General features: G+C 41.1%; 1 protein-coding gene across 12 annotated transcripts in view; it reads left to right on the top strand.

The window, feature by feature from the left end:
• Window positions 1-20: 20 nt before the first annotated feature.
• kif1b (kinesin family member 1B) overlaps window positions 21-15,905 on the top strand; it is a 58,799-nt gene continuing 42,914 nt past the window's right edge. For 5 of the 12 annotated variants that reach the window (XM_067591943.1, XM_067591942.1, XM_067591944.1 and 2 more), the window contains exons 1-2: window positions 21-307; window positions 1,548-1,701. In XM_067591943.1, the coding sequence (XP_067448044.1) occupies window positions 1,596-1,701 (106 nt within the window). In that variant the 5' untranslated portion in view covers window positions 21-307; window positions 1,548-1,595. The remainder of the gene's footprint in view (window positions 308-1,547; window positions 1,702-15,905) is intronic. The other 7 variants (XM_067591947.1, XM_067591946.1, XM_067591948.1 and 4 more) reach the window with 3 other exon arrangements.

The raw sequence follows: 15,905 nt of genomic DNA, 5'->3' as shown, positions 1-15,905 counted from the left end.
GACGTAATCTCTTCGGTAAATCAAGGCAATCCATCAATTCTTCTCTCCGCTTGTGTGCAGATAGACGTCCGCCTTTCATCTCCACTGGAAAATAAACTCGCCAAGGAGCCACCGGTTGCAATCACAGGTCCATCCGGTGGAGGATACCGCTATAATGGGTGTTTTTCACGAAAGTGGACTTTATAACAGTTTTCCTGCTCGCAGATTCTGATAGAAAAAAAACAACACATTTTGACGCCCGCTAGCTAACGTTAGTTCTCGCCGCCGTCCTATGGTGTCGGTGTTGTCGTGGTGAGAGTCTAAAAACGTGAGTATAAACGTTGAATTAAGTTGTTTATTTTTATTCTTAAATGTGTATAGTACAAGAGGTTGTTATTACAGATTAATTCCTGGTAGTTGTCGGTTGCTGGTGAGCAGTTGCCTGTATTAGTTAGCTAAGTTAGTCACTGACGGCAGCGTCTTTGGACCGGTACACAGTCCTGGTTCCGATAACAGTTTTAAAATCACATTTTACTTGAAAACTATACAACCGTAATTGCTCATTAGCTTAGTATTTGTCAATGTTTGCAACTTAACGTTACGGCCATTTCCGTCATACATATATCGGAGGTCAGTTCCGTCTCGCACCGCAGAGACTGAAGTCAAAGCCGTTAACGTGGTTTGACGCTGTCTCTCAATAATAAATAAAACTGTTAAATTAATGTTAAATTCCTTTAACCCTCCCATGCAAGGGTTCATCGGGGACAATGTGTCGGGTCTGTGCTGCTAAAATCAGCATGCAACTCCTCCTTGCACTGTTCCACAACATACAGCAGCGGAGGATTAGCCTACTTCCTCACATCGGTGAATTTAATATTGTTTAAAAAAAAATTGGAAAATTTTAAGCTCTCGTTGTCTGCACGGAGTCAACACTGCTGGATGAAGCAGACAGGCCCAGCTCACTGTCCCGCTGTAGCCTACACCAAATAGGGTAGATAGAATTTCATGGGCGTATGCTTTAGCAAGTATGGCTGACTGCAAGGACATGGAAAAACATGAGATATTTGGCCTATGTAATCACGGGGCGCGGGATGTATAGCTATTAATGATTGCAAACACACTGGAAAGTTCTGTCGTAATTAAAAAATGTATAGTTTGTTGTTTATGCGGCTTAATTATATGCAGGATTCATATTTTGTATCTAGCTAAAGCTAATTTCATATACACTACGGATTTATGATTTAAATGCATCACCTTGTATCCTTTATTCGGGGGTTTAATACAGTATGTGATTGGATGCTGTTTACAAAATATTTGCTTCAGTGGCTTAGGTCGGCCATATTTGTTGTAAGCTGTTATGACTGGAAATTGGGAGGGGGGGTGGACTTTCATTGTGTTTGATTTACATTTAATGATAGTGAGTTCTGCATTATTGCGTGCTTGCAGTTCAGATTTTTTTTAAAAATCAGGAGATAAACACAGTCTTGCTTGTTTTGTTTTGTTTTTTTGCACAGATATTCTTTTCACAAAGCAGATGCAAACAATTCTTTTTCTGTTTTTTCCTTTAGGAGGGACATACAACAAATCGTACTGGGACACAGTCCTATACTGCAAACATGTCTGGGGCGTCTGTAAAAGTCGCTGTTCGGGTTCGACCCTTCAACTCCAGGGAGACAAGCAAGGAGTCAAAATGTATCATTCAGATGCAAGGCAACACTACAAGTAAGTAGCCCACTGGCATGCACACACAAGGATGCACGCCATATCTTAAATTCCTGCAGGAATGTCTGCTGGGGGAAGTTTGGTATATCACACATGCTCCCGCGTGGTCTTCCTTCAGGGGTCTTAGCATAGAACAGCAGAATGAGCAAACTGAATAGTGGAACGGTTGGGGACAAACAGCCTGAAAGAGAATAAAAGGCTTACTGAGTGAAATTCCTCCTCCTCTGAAGGGGCCTGCATGCCTGAAGAGTTTCTATGTGAGAAACGCTGAGTTGGTTTATACTGGGACACCCAGGGGTCGCTACACAGCCTGGCCTGCCAACACCCCCAATTCATCAGAGCTTTATCACGCAGTTTTTGTTTTAGAATGGATATATCTGTTACTTTGTAGTTTATAGTTATGTTATCTTATAGTATAAACACAGACGAGATTGTAGAGGCATATAAAATGTTATGGCCTCAAGTTAAACATATACCAGATAAACTGCTTTTTATTTTGCCGCACATTTCACTAAATTTGAAGTGGCTGGAAGACAAAGTGATGTTAAAGTTAGAAAGACAAAGTAACATTAAGTAAAAATGAGCTTCATTTCTGTTAAGTTGAAGTTTCTGCAGATTTGTTTGTAATTTTTGTCACCTTTTAACGACATATTATTGGGTTCAGTGATTAAGATGGCTGTTGTACAAATGCAATTAACATGCTTCCCAAAGCTTTTAGTTTAATGAGAAAATATTGGAAAATAGAGACGCAAAATTCCTTCAAATTTAAAATTGGAATAAGCTATATTCTGAAATCTAATTTTATAAGTCTAAAAACATATTGAACTTGTTTGTGTAAAACTGTGATGACACCCTGCTTGCATGCTGTCATTGTGGAATCTATGAAAATATATGAAAGGATATGAAATGATAGACAAAAGCAGAGCAAGAGGAAGAAAGGAAGAGAAAACCCGAATGTGTTTTATAGTCTTGTGATTCAACCTGCTTACTTGTGACTGTGAGTCATCAGGTACTGTGAAGTGCTAGCGGCCTCATGCTGTATATCCCATTCCAGCTGACAGATGAACACAATCACCCTGATATTTACATGGAAACATTTACTGACCCAGTAACACAACAGCGTGTGATGTCAGGAACCTGTTCTTCCTGCAGGCTCTCCTATTTGCCTGGAGTTTTGTCTGTCAGTCTTTTCAGGCTCATCAGACTAAGCCTATATGAATCTTCCATAAGATCAAGTGTCCCTTCCAGTTATGGCTCACTTACTCTTTATCTTTTACACTCTACCAAAGAGAAGCTTTGTGTCAAATCCCTAGTATTTGTACTCCATATCCTTGGGTTTTCATTATGCCAATGTCACTCGGAGGTGCTGGAGGGTGACCCGTGGTTTGTAGCAGAACTGCAGTGGAATATGCAGTGTTTTTGGGGGGTTAGTCAGTGCGTCTGTGAGCGAGGGAGAGGAGGAGGCTGCAGTACTGCCTACTCTACCTCCTATCACATGGGCAGATTGCAGAGCAGAAAGGAAGGCTGGCAGGCAGCCATACTCTCCCTTCATCAGGACTTCATTGCAGATGGTATGCTGAGAACGCTGTCTTATTAGGATGCTGAGAGGTTGAACGGTAGCTAGTGGCTCAAAACATGCACACGTTCATACATCCTGTCAAGATTATTTTACATGCAGTGTGAAAATCTGACCTTTCTGTAGTTTGCTGGATTTCCTCACATTTTGTATATATCACTGTTTACCATAGCCAGCCACTTTCAATTTTTAGTCTAAACAATTCAGCAGTGTTTCATTTGGGAAGCCAAGAGATGCCATACTGGTTAGGATTTTTGTGTGATTAAAGTATGTAACAGTAACAAGAGTCCTTGTTTGAATTTTAAAACAAAACTTCAAAGCAAACCAATGTCCAATTTTATCCCTTATGGTTGGTTTTCATTACTACCAAATGTGTATAATTATCTAATTCAGTTAAAAATTAAACCACATCAGCCAAAAACAGATGGACCTTGTTTATTTGTTCCCCTATCAAAGGCAGTATATCCATGACTCATCACAACTTTATGTGATAATTCACAAAATATGCACCAATAGACTTAAAAAGTGTAGTTTGCTTGATTATTAATCAGCTCATATTCTGCCACGACGAATTCCAATGGTGACAATTTTTCACATCAGAAAAAAGTGTCTCAAGCCACTACTGCAGCATAATAGACTTGTAATTTTTTAGTTTTCATACTTAATCAAAATATGTTTCAATACACTTCTACGATCAGACGATGGTGTGATAGTGCTATCCTCACAGTGTCTGCGATAACCGTGTATTCCTATTATTTCACGGTGTTTTGCTGATGGCTAACATCTAAACGGGACTGAGAGCTACTTGACAGAAATGGGATGTTTTTCTGGAGCTGCTTGGTCAGTTTGTAGGTGTTTGGCAGATGTGTGGATGAGGCCATGACACTCCCCTTATTGTTGTCACTCGCTCAAGGGCACATGTGTTGGGGTGTGCGCGTATGTCAACAACACAGAGAAAGAGAGAGCTCAGGGGCAAGGGCAGGATATGCCGTCTCCTCTCTCTCTCTCTCTCTCTCTCTCTCTCTCTCTCTCTCTCTCTCTCTCTCTCTGTCTCTCTCTCTCCTTTTCACCATGCATGGAGGGTTGTCAAGGATAGAGTGCAGGCAGAGGGGCAGCAAATTGATTATCCAGTGTGCAGGAAATGTGTCCAAGGCCTCTGCAGGCTGGCTGGAAACAAGTAAAGGCCTCTTTCAGTAGAAGCTCTTAAACATACCAGAGCTAATGTAATTATAAAGGGGTGACGCGATGGGCTGTTGCATTAGTTAGTGTTGGTGCTCCAAATGTTGAATAACACCAGGACACCCAAAGCTTGCCTTCATTACGAACCTGATGTGTTCTCCACATCAGTCTCTGTCTTGTTATGTAACCCGTGTGCTAAGTTACCCCTCGGCTACTGAGCAGCCTCTCATGTATGTATGTATGTATGTATCTATGGCCAAAGATGTTTGATAAATGTTGCACAGTGCATGCAGAGAATCAGACTCTTGTGTTATTTCAGAGCATAAGGTTGATTTTCATTGGAACAAACCAGCGTTCAGATCAATTCCTTCCATTATGGGAGATATCCAGTGTTAAGAATGGTATTTCTAATGCAATATCAGAAGATACCAGCCTACGCAATCCATGTTTTCCAGAGCTGGATGTCACACAATATCACTCCCTAAGTTAAGAGTAAACTAATTGACAAACTGATAGAACAAACTAAAGGTCAACATATCAATTAAACCTTCACCTTTCAGTTACAATTCTCCCGAGTGTCCTCTCACAATCAACTAAGTGGATGTTGACCTTACAAATCCCTGCAGGGAGGAATCAGCTGAGCCCTTGTGTCAGTTACACATAAGAGGAGGCTATCACCACAGCAGAAATGACAATGAACCCATCTCATATGAATGAATCGTGGTCATTGAGGAGAGAGCTGGCAGGACGAGTGGCGGAGTAAGGTGGGGAGCATGGGTTTGGATGAGGGATGGTCATCTTGCTGCTGAAGCTTCTGCAGACCTGATTAGGAGCAGTAATCCACAGGCTTTCTTCAGGTCATCATGCCCTGAGGCTGTAATCCCTGTGACCCTTGTAGGTGTACACATACACAGACACACCCACTCAGGGTGTTACATTCCTCATCGCCTCAGAGCAGCCTGTCATTCCAGACTGACCTCCTAATGAGGAGGGAGGACAGGCAGATGTCTGTATCTGTTATCAGCTCATGCTGTGTCACAGGACTGTCAGGCCTGAAACACAAATGTATGTTGCAGAGCTCAGTCGGTTTTCAACACCTACCTGTACTTTCTATGTAACAGAAAGTGGATTACACTGTTTTGCAATTCTGAAAGTTTTTTTTTTTACACACAAAGTTTAGTTCTGTGAAACTTTTGCATAATTACACCCATAAAGAAACACTAATGTAACGAGTCATAGTGTGAGGATTGTATCTCATGTTCCTATCGCTGTCATATCTCCTGTGGTCTTTTTCTGTGCTGGGTAGTCAAGGCAACAGCAGCAGTTTTCTTCTGCTGCAAAAACATCCTGACTGAATGAATGCGAGTGTCATACTTCTGCCATGTACATTTCCTTCTTTATAACATCATGCGCTCTTGTTTGCTTTTGCTCACAAGTGTGTTGCATTTCTGTCTTAACAACCCACTTAAGGTTTGGTCTAAGTGTCGCAAAGTGTTGTGTGATGCGGTTTGGCAGTTTTGAAATTGAATAGTAGACAGCAGTGGTTGTAATTGTTTGGGACGGTCTGGGTGTATGTCCGACACAATTTCCACAATATTTGATACAATTTGAATGACAAGTCTTAGTGTCAGGTTTTCTATAACTCTTCAGTTTGACAACTTGACTCTTTTCAATTTATTGATGATTGAAATCTTCACTGAAAATAAAACCGGCATAAAAGTATGTGTTAAGAATTAACAATTAGTTTGGTGAAATCCTGTTTGAGCAATCAGTCCTACAGTATTATGTGTATTGAGCTTTAAAATCAAATAGTATTACTGATATTTACATTTCAAACAAATTGTCACACAGAACCACTGTGGCATCTCTAGGGCTGCCCCCAACAAAACATTTTCCTAGCCTAATAGTCGTTAGTTCAAGCCATTAGTCCACTAGTCGTCACACGTTTATGATATTAATTTAATTATTTAAATATATATATTTTGGGGGCATCAGAAAATGGTTTGAGTTTCAGGGTTGAGACAGAATATTAACACTGTGCTACGTTGCAGAGAAATACAAAACTGTAATAATGAGCCTTTTAAAATATCAATTTTACAAGCGCATGTACGAAGCGAGCCTCCTGTTAACAACAATGAATGTGTCGGCACAACCAGCGAGGAGACTTAGTTACCTCTTTCAGTCCCGTGGGTCAGTTAGTTCCGTTAAATCATCCCATCTGTCATTTTAGGGGGTTTCCCTGCAGGAAATAGTCGAAGCTGACAGATATTTCCAGAGGAATCTATACTTCTGTTATCACAGCGGACAGGGTCACTGACTGAGTGATTGGTCGCCTCGACCGGGTTGTCGCCACGTGTCACCACTTTCCTGCATCCATCGTTTCAAATTAAAAGCCCTCTAGGGTTTCATACACAGTCCGGCCATACTAGGTTTTGACCTAATTTTGGCAAGGCGCAGCTCCGGCGTGGAGTTTGAGGTTTTTTTTTTTTAATTTCTGCAACCAACCTACCAGTGAAAACTTGGTTGACTAAGACTCTTCTCATCGACTAACAGTCGGTCGACTATTAGGGGGGAGCTCCAAGCTGCTCCCATTGGTGAGGAAACTCTATCCATTCATTTGAAATGAATAACAAACCACAGTATGGCATTGCATATCAGGAGCAGGCTGAATGCAGGAATGTAGTTTACGTGGCAGAGGTCAGAAAAGGAAAGTGATAAATACCTTCTCTTACTTAATTATGGTTTCAGTTATTTAGCTGACCAAGCCAAAAGTTACGTTGACTACGTTCAGTGTGCCAGTATTTTAAAATTAGTCTTGATGCCTCTTTGCTTTAGTGCTGAGTCAGTTTATTTAAAGCAGTAACCCATGGCATCTAATTGTCAGACTGTAAAATATTTCTAGGTTAGCATGTTTGTAACAAATTTGCCTAAATTAGGCTCTTAAAGTCTATATAAATGAATCTAACAACAGTATGTTTCTTTAAAATCTAAAGAAACAGACTTTTTGCATCAAAACATCTGGAGACATCAGACACAGATTAAAAACTTAACAGTTGACCCAGCGATGATGTCACCATCAGGGTTTATAATGAGTGAATTTGTTGGCGTTGTCCCCCCTGTTAACATCATAGGGCCTGGGGATCAGCTCCAGATGTCTTTAAACAAAAGGTATTACTAATGATGAAAAGAAGGTCTGGAAAACCAGTGAATCTCATGATCTCATGAGACCTGGTTTGCCACATTGTACGCTTATGTAGAAGATGACCCTCTGTCAGATCTGTGGCACATTTTTTTTTACACAGGATCTCACATATTGTAGCATAGTAACTACAACGGTGAACAAGCATTAGTGATTCAGTATTGACTTAATGCCAAAGAATACGTCAGCTTAGCTTAATTTTGTTCACCTCCTTGTTTTTCAGCTCATTGTTTTTTAGCTCACTGTTAGTTCCAGCCTGTGATGGGGCTGAGCGGAAGCTGAGTGGAGCTGACTCGAGAGGGGGGAGGGGAGATGTAAAGGCAGCCACAGCAGCGGAGACAGTGAAAGTCGTGCACGAGCACTATTCACGTGTAGGACAGCGTGAGGCAGCATCACATACAGTCTCCCAGCTAAGGATGATAAGATTTTCAGTCATATTGGAGGATAGGAAATGCATGATATTTATACACTTGAGCTATAACTAAAGAAAAGGCAAAGCTATTATATTTGAGTCTGCTGATGTGTGGTCATTGTCCAGCAGTTTGTGCTTACACTGCAGAAAAGGCTGGTTGTTTTCATGATTTTTTTGTTGTTGTTGAAACAGGGAGGAATGGCATGAGATAATATTGCTAATTCTGTTTTACTTGACGTAGGAATTTTCTACAGAAAAGCATTGCTATCTTAAATAAAGATAAAGCTTGTTGGCAGCACAGAACCCTTCAGAAAAAACCACCAAGGACGGATGCTTGTATGAGGCTGTTCCTAGATGGCTTTGCTTCGATTGGCCGCTGGACTCCAGACCAAACAAATCCATTAATGTTAGTAATACAACCAGAGATAAAAGGCCAACTCCCTGCCCTCCCTCACATTACAAGGTGGAACAACACAATGCGAAATTAGTCGCCCAGCCAAATCCTAAAATGTGTCCCAGTTTTACAGCGGCACCCGATCAATTGAAGGGTGGTAGAGATTGTCTGTACAACAAAAGGGTCACTTGCCCATTTTGTGCACAGATGAGGGGGAATTAGGAATGTTTGTGCGCGTCTGTGTGTGCCCACACATCTTTTTGTGTGTGTGTGTGTGTGGACAGGGCAATAGGAAGTGAGGAAATAAGGGATGTAGTTGGGCCATAAAGTATGTTAACATGCAATTAAATGTCATCCAAACAAAAAGTCCCAGCTGAAAGATACCTGCACCAGGCATATTAGTATAAAGAGATTTGATTTCCTTTTAGAAGACTCTATGCAACCATTCACTTGAGTCTGACTTGCTAACCGAGTTCATACTCAGTTTGGGTCTGTGTGGCCGAATACAGATCTCCAGCTCGATGATGCAAGCAGTGGGATAAATGGCAGATAATGGTGTGTTTGTTTTGAGGTTATGGCACTCCTGGCTTTCTCCTCTTACCTACACTTTGGTTCACTGCCTGAGTTGGGTGAAATGGCTGGACTTTCCCACATTCAAGAAAGTGAATGTGTTTTTTAGTTTTTTTGTGCCCAAAACCGACACTGCTCTCTCTTTCCAGACTGTATTGTTTGGTTTCCTCCCACAGTCTGAGGGCTGAATTCAGAGGCAAACTAGAGAGCTTTGCAGTCCAGGCACGGGTAGCTTGGTGGTGGGCATGATGCTTACTTTGTATTATTCATGAGTAAGAAGTAGAGAGTTTGGCTGCATAATATTTTTGAAACCTTACTGAATAAGATGAGAGAGCTGACCTTCAATCTGGTTGGCTCATGCTGCTGTTGAAGACTGTGCAGCTAATTGAGATCAGTAGTACACACGCAGACAAACAGTTTCACGCATCATAACTGTCCTTCAGAGAAAATAGGTGTTAGTCATCTGACGTTAGCTTGAGGCATCAGTCAGTGTTTATCCTTTGTTTTATTGGCTTCACAGAACTTGTCAAACCAGTGGCGTTGCTTCTTCTTATCATATCTATTTTTTTTTTTTTTTTAAGATGGGGGATATTACAAAAAGATGTGAGAATTTTACAGATTCATGTGTCAGAGTTGTTTTCATGATGTCATAATGCTTACATAAAGCCAGAAAGCATTTAAAGAGAGACTTCAGTCTCAGAGTGGAGGCTAGTTGAGGAAATCCAGGTCACTGCTCTGTAAAATGGGCGCCTGTGGTGAACAGTGAATGTAAGGGGCTCTGTATTTCCCTTGTCTGCACACTGTTGTCCAACCACTCTGCCTGGATCACATGATGATCTGCATGTAGTTAAGAGACAATTTCGGGACACTGTTCAGTCATGATGCAAGATGTTAAAATCATAATAATAATTTAGTTTATTTCTACTTTCAGTTCTCTTTTTAGGAATGAGAGCTCTTGCCTTTGACCTACTGTATGCTGATGGACAGTTTAACCAGCATTGGCTGATATTTGGAAAGGTTATCCGGGACAAGGCACTAATTTTAAAGTGACAAATTGCTGGTGTTGGAATCAGCATTCCTCCAGCGGCAGATAAGTTTTATTACTGTTCTCATTGCAGGCTGATAATTTTATGCCGGCTTATTCATGGTGATGCTATTCGTTTATTAGTACAGTTACCGATGATGTTGGTAACCAAGGTTGGGCTGAGAAGAAACTTTTCCAAAATACAAACTTTCTGTGCTTTACAAGTGCTTTATTTTTAATCCTTTTCAGTTTTTGATGCACGCAGAAACACTCAAGTTTTTGTATGAAGTTGACACAGGCGAGTTTGAATTGTCAATAGATTAAGTGCTATTTTTAAACTGGAAAATTCCAGACTTGTCTAAAGCTGTGGATGCATTACTATAGCTTTCCATGACACAGGATGTGTTTGGAAAGACCTCTGACCTTTGAGACAGCACCTGCAAGGAGGAGAATATCCTTCTTGGACCTGATCCATGAGAAACATTGCCTCTTTGAGCTGCGAAAACAGCTGAAAACTCTGAGGATCCTGCATCATCGTGTTAATATTAACATTTAGGTGAAAACAACAAACATGTTCATTAAACAAGTTCACACTTTGGCGAGACGCACCCGGCATTAGACTTGCGAGCCACCGGAATGTCATTTAGAGATTTCTTGTAATTTCAGCTCTGATTTCAATCCTGTGTGCTTTTTATGTTTTAACCCCCCCATGTCATCACCTGAGAGGATGCCTGATATCCCTCGCTCTTTGTTGTAGTTCTGTGTTTGTTTAGCTTCTGAATGGAGTCCTGCTGGCTTGGCATGTTTTCTCTGTCTGGTGGTTTCTAGAAGCCTCTCTTTAGTCTCTGTTATCCTGGACTCAGTAAGCCTGCGTGAGCTGCTAATATCAAAAGGCACTCGCAGTCCTCGCTAGCTATCAGTGTCTGTGGGCTGGCAGCAATGTATGGTTTGGCTATGAGTTCAGCGGAAAAGGTTGGGCGGCTGAAATCTGTCCATTCCTTCCTGTCACTGACAGTCTGTCGGCATGCAAAGCACTAGCTGCCATCTGCTGCTGTATAAATAGACAGTAGTCAGAGCTGGAACAGCTGGCACATGGACCAGGACTGCACCCTTTCCCACTGCTTTCCAGCTAGACAGGCAAACCCACCTAAAGCCATAACCTTTTTTTTCACTTTTTGGCATGGAGTCGGTAAAACTAAACCGCACTTACTAGAACAATCCTGAACAAACCTCTGATTTTCAGGTTATTAGACAAAGCCTATTTGTGTGTGTAAATGCACTTATTTAACCTTGTTAATTTCAATTTTTAGATGTTTTGAAATTATTTTGAATGTCATGTTAACAAGAAATCCAGCTTCCTGAATTTGAGAGAAATCCTGTTGTCAAATAAAGTGTATGTGCATAACCAAAAAGACATCCACTCCCAGTTTATAACTTGTCTTTTCACTGCAACTATCACTCCAAATGCTCTGAGAAAACGGGCAGGTGGCAGGGACTAAATCTGATTGCCAACCAGCTGCATTAAAACGTTTAATTGCAGTGCGTGTAAACACACAGATTTCCTGCCCAAACCAGATTTCTTCAATTAACCTGGTTTCTTGTGTGCATGTAAACACAGTCACTGAATTAATTAAATCTCTAAAGTTTTTTTTTTAATAATAATAGAAAGATGAACATTTTTTCAATGCAGTCCAGTTGCTTTTAAAGTTTAATTTACATTTAGCTAACGTCAGACACTTTCCGACAGAAACATTGATTTTCTTTTTTTCTAAATGTGGCAATATTTTTTTCTAAAAAGGGAGGGGGAGGGGGGGTTAGGGGTGGGGGGTGTAAGGCAGTGTGAAAAGGGTCATTGTGATAGAGGGGACTGGGCACATAAAGCCTTGTCATAACAGATTACCTAACATGTTTTGCAGGCTCTGTTGTCAACTGCAATACCCCGTATTCAGTGCATTGTTCTGGTGTCTTCCTGTGCTTTTTTCCCCTCTCCTCTCTCTCAGTGGAAAGAGAAAAATGACGTGATCAAACTTTTAAGTAGAAATAGGGGAGAATGCATTGCCTTTCTTTACAGTTGCAGTAATTACTTTGATCTAGTGGCCCATCTAATGAAATAAAAATGTGATCTTAAAATAAATAGAAAGTTTGTTGCAGTCTTTTGAAAATGATGTGTCTGTGTCAGTGATGGTGATGTGGATTCTGGTGTGAAAGGGGCCCGTCTGTGGCTGGATGAACTCGGAAAGTTCCAGGTTTTTTTGGCAAGAGTACCCGACAGAGAAGTATTGCTGTGTGGATATTTTTTAATTAAAGGCTACATGGCATCTCCTTGACCTGACGTGAAAGTGCACTGTATCTAAAGGGGTAATCAAGATACCACATGTTAGTTTCTGTTTTGGAGTTGTTGTACGTCCTGTGTTGTGGCTGCGACAAGCTCAGCTGTTAGTCGAATGTGCACAGCAGTGCTCAGAGACTACTTTTAGCTCTCAGCTTTGAGCTGCATCCAGTGACAACTCTGTCACCTGTGCTGCAGCCCCGGCAACCGAGCCATCACACACTCTCTTCCAAAGATACTGGATACAACATGCAGAGCATTTCTGTGTGTGTGTGTGTGCTCCATACAGTCTTTATGCTCCCTATGTAAGGCTGAACAGCCATGTTAGTGTTACTGTGGTGCTGCTCAAACCATCGGCTCATGTCGACAGCTGCTTTGCTTCACCACACATGCACAAAGTGTGACACAGGTGTGCAGTTGTAATATTTTATAGACATATATAGCTTTAGAGCTGTAGAAATGAGCACATCAGCTGTTGGGCGGTTAACTAACAATATAAATCCTGTATAAACAGTATACACTATATATTTACAACCTCTCATCTTATGTTATTATTTTTGACCATGTACGCTGAAGTTTGCACATGCAGGAACTGCACTGCAGCCTCTTATGAGCTACTGTGATTAGTGCCTGTGATGCTTTACCACACAACAGGAACCGCATGGGGAAATGTGTCACTTGCCTTAGTGACCCATTTGGAGGTTTGTTAATCATGCGACTGAAAAATTAAACAGATTAAACAACAGTGAAAGTCTTTAATTGCAGCCCTAATCTAAGCTAGTGTTAGTCCATTTTAATATGAGATAACTTGACTTCATTCAGAGCTACTTTTTCTCTGACCTACAGCTCATAGGTCTCCTTGGTGGAGTATCACGTCATTTGGAAGATGAACACACTTTGGCTGTAGATTTTCCATCCAGTCTGTTACAATCATTCTAAACTGTTCAGGTCCATTACTGCCTTTAGGCTCGTCGCCCAAAATGAAAAAACAACAAAAACGATGATAAATCATAATCTATTTTAATTGATTGAATTCTCTCATGACAAAATGATCATACAGTACAGTACAGTAGGTCCACTTGTCTGATACCTTATATGTTAAGTGCATATGGTTGATGCAATTTGGTGCTAAACCAACACTTTAATTTAGTGGAAAATGACTGTAATCTTATGAGTGAATTAAATGCAATAATATTCTTCAGTTACATCACACCGCTGCCCACATGCACACACACCTCAGGGACGCTATTAAAATTCCTCATTCCTGCTGAAAGAAGCACATGTGGTAATAACAATTCTGCACAGATATTAATTCTCTGAATGCTTGGATTCACCTTAGCAGTTCTTTCATTTGTTTTCCTTTTTATTTTTTTCATATACATTTATTTAATGCCCTCATCTCCTTCCTGTTATACTGGACAGTCATCAATCAGCTTGAATTAACAGCTAGCAGGGTCCATAGACGGTTACTGGAAGACAGAGGCAGATATACATTCAGCCATTTTAGTCCCTGCTTGTCTGCTAGACTCAGGTGAATGGGGCTAGCTTTTAGTCCCCATCTGGTGCTCGGAGACCTCCTAACAACCTAATTACTGGGGGTGTCTCTGCTTTCCTGGCCGGATTATGGGCCCCATGTTGACTACTGGAGCACAAAATGTCTGCCGGCTACAACCAGCTGAGTGATGTTCTTTGGATAGCAGGATGTGGTTAGTTAACTGGTATCCACCCTGCCTTGAAATGGAGAGCTCCTGTGGAGAAGCCGGCATCCTATCGGTCCTATATACTGCACAACGGGGGAACTGAAAATGCAGAGCTGTGGCATTTTGGGAAAATAAACATCTGACGTACCCTCACATGCCACCCAGTAGCTCGTCTGTTCACTGAACATGGGCGTTCTCTATCTGAATGAATTTCTCTATGTTGAGAGAATCGTGTCTCCTGCAGTGTCTCCCACACAGATTTGCATGCCATCGGTTTATGTTATGTAAATTTAGTGTTGTCTGATGGCCAGATGATGACACAGTAATGATTAGACGGTCATCTGTGTTACTCTTTTATCGATAATGTTGAATTTCTGACCTTGTGTCTGAGGACATTGCGTTTAGTGTTTCCTGGTACGCAGCCAATCAATGCATACCTTATGTGTCACCAAGAGAAGTGCCTCAGTGCTCAAAAGGTTGTTTATTTTTAAATGATTAACTGTTTGTCTTTTTATATATTCCTGTTAGTAGATTTTCCAAATAAAAAGTATCTAAAAGCTTTTTGTCAAGTAAAAGTTGTTTCTGGTATTGCATATGGAGTCTGACATGATAAGTAGCTTAATCTCTTACGAATCCTACAGTTTCTCACACAGTGATTTTTGCACGTTTCAGGGTTTTTAAATGATTAGAATCCTGAAATCACATGTTTGATAAATAATCAATAAACCTGTGTTTAAGTTACTCTATATAATTTCTACAAAGCAGGAATGGGGAATGCTTGAGGAGAGAGAAAACAGAACGCAATGTGCCGCATCCTCCCCTTGTGTGCCAAGTTGAGGTTGTTATGGCAACCAGAATCTGGTCCTATACCTGTTGCCATGGTTGAGAAAGACAGAGTGATGACGTTGTTTATTAGGCAGCAGAATGCGTCTGCCATTTTAAGTACACGATGTGACTCTGGTGGGAATATTTACTATAAATGGAAAGCAGAGGAATTCCTCATTGACATCCTGGTTTGTGACTATTAATACATGCAACCGTGCTCACATAGATAAGTGTGATGCACATGTGCAGGTGTAAAAAAGTGAAGTGAGTCACACTCTGGCAGTATATGGGGCACTCCTGTCAGATTTACTTCATCTCAGATGGCGGGGATAAAACCCACCTCCCTATGCGTCACTCTTCAACATAAAGATGCTACAGTTTGACTTTAGATGTGTGTGTGATGACGTAGGGTGGATACACTGTATATGAGAAACAAACAATATATTCATTCTTTCACATAGAGTACAAATAATAAGAAATTGGACTACACACACATCCCCATTGCCATATCCGTTCCTTACTGGGAGATGGCAGATGTTATCTTGGTTACAGCTCCATTTGTGTGGTAGTTTGTTTCATCCTTGCCCTCAATACACTATTTGTAGACTTACATGAGAGATCCTCTCTTATGACGCACTGGCAGGACCACATGGGTGAGGTAGCTATCTGTTCTGAGAGCAGTGAAGTGGGCAAAGACGTCTATGCCACGTCGTGAGCATGATTCACCCTCAGGAGTTGAACAGTCTCCCACTAGCTGATGCCATGTTGCTTTGCTTTGCTTAGATACATTTTTTACACCCCTACATCGGCTCTCATCTATGACAAGATCTGAATCAGAGAAGTTGACAGACTCGGTAAAGAATAGAAAGCTCACATCATGTCTTGTCTTGCCAGAACACACCTGTGATTCCCAGTAAGGCTAGTTTGTCTCTGTCAGTTTCCTGGCCTGTCATGAGCACACATGTGGCACTGTCTCATCATCATTCTGTTTTTACC

Source organism: Thunnus thynnus, chromosome 6, assembly GCF_963924715.1.
Source record: "Thunnus thynnus chromosome 6, fThuThy2.1, whole genome shotgun sequence".
NCBI lineage: Eukaryota > Metazoa > Chordata > Actinopteri > Scombriformes > Scombridae > Thunnus > Thunnus thynnus.
The sequence above is the reverse complement of the archived record's forward strand: the minus strand, read 5'-3'. Positions and strand labels throughout refer to the sequence as shown.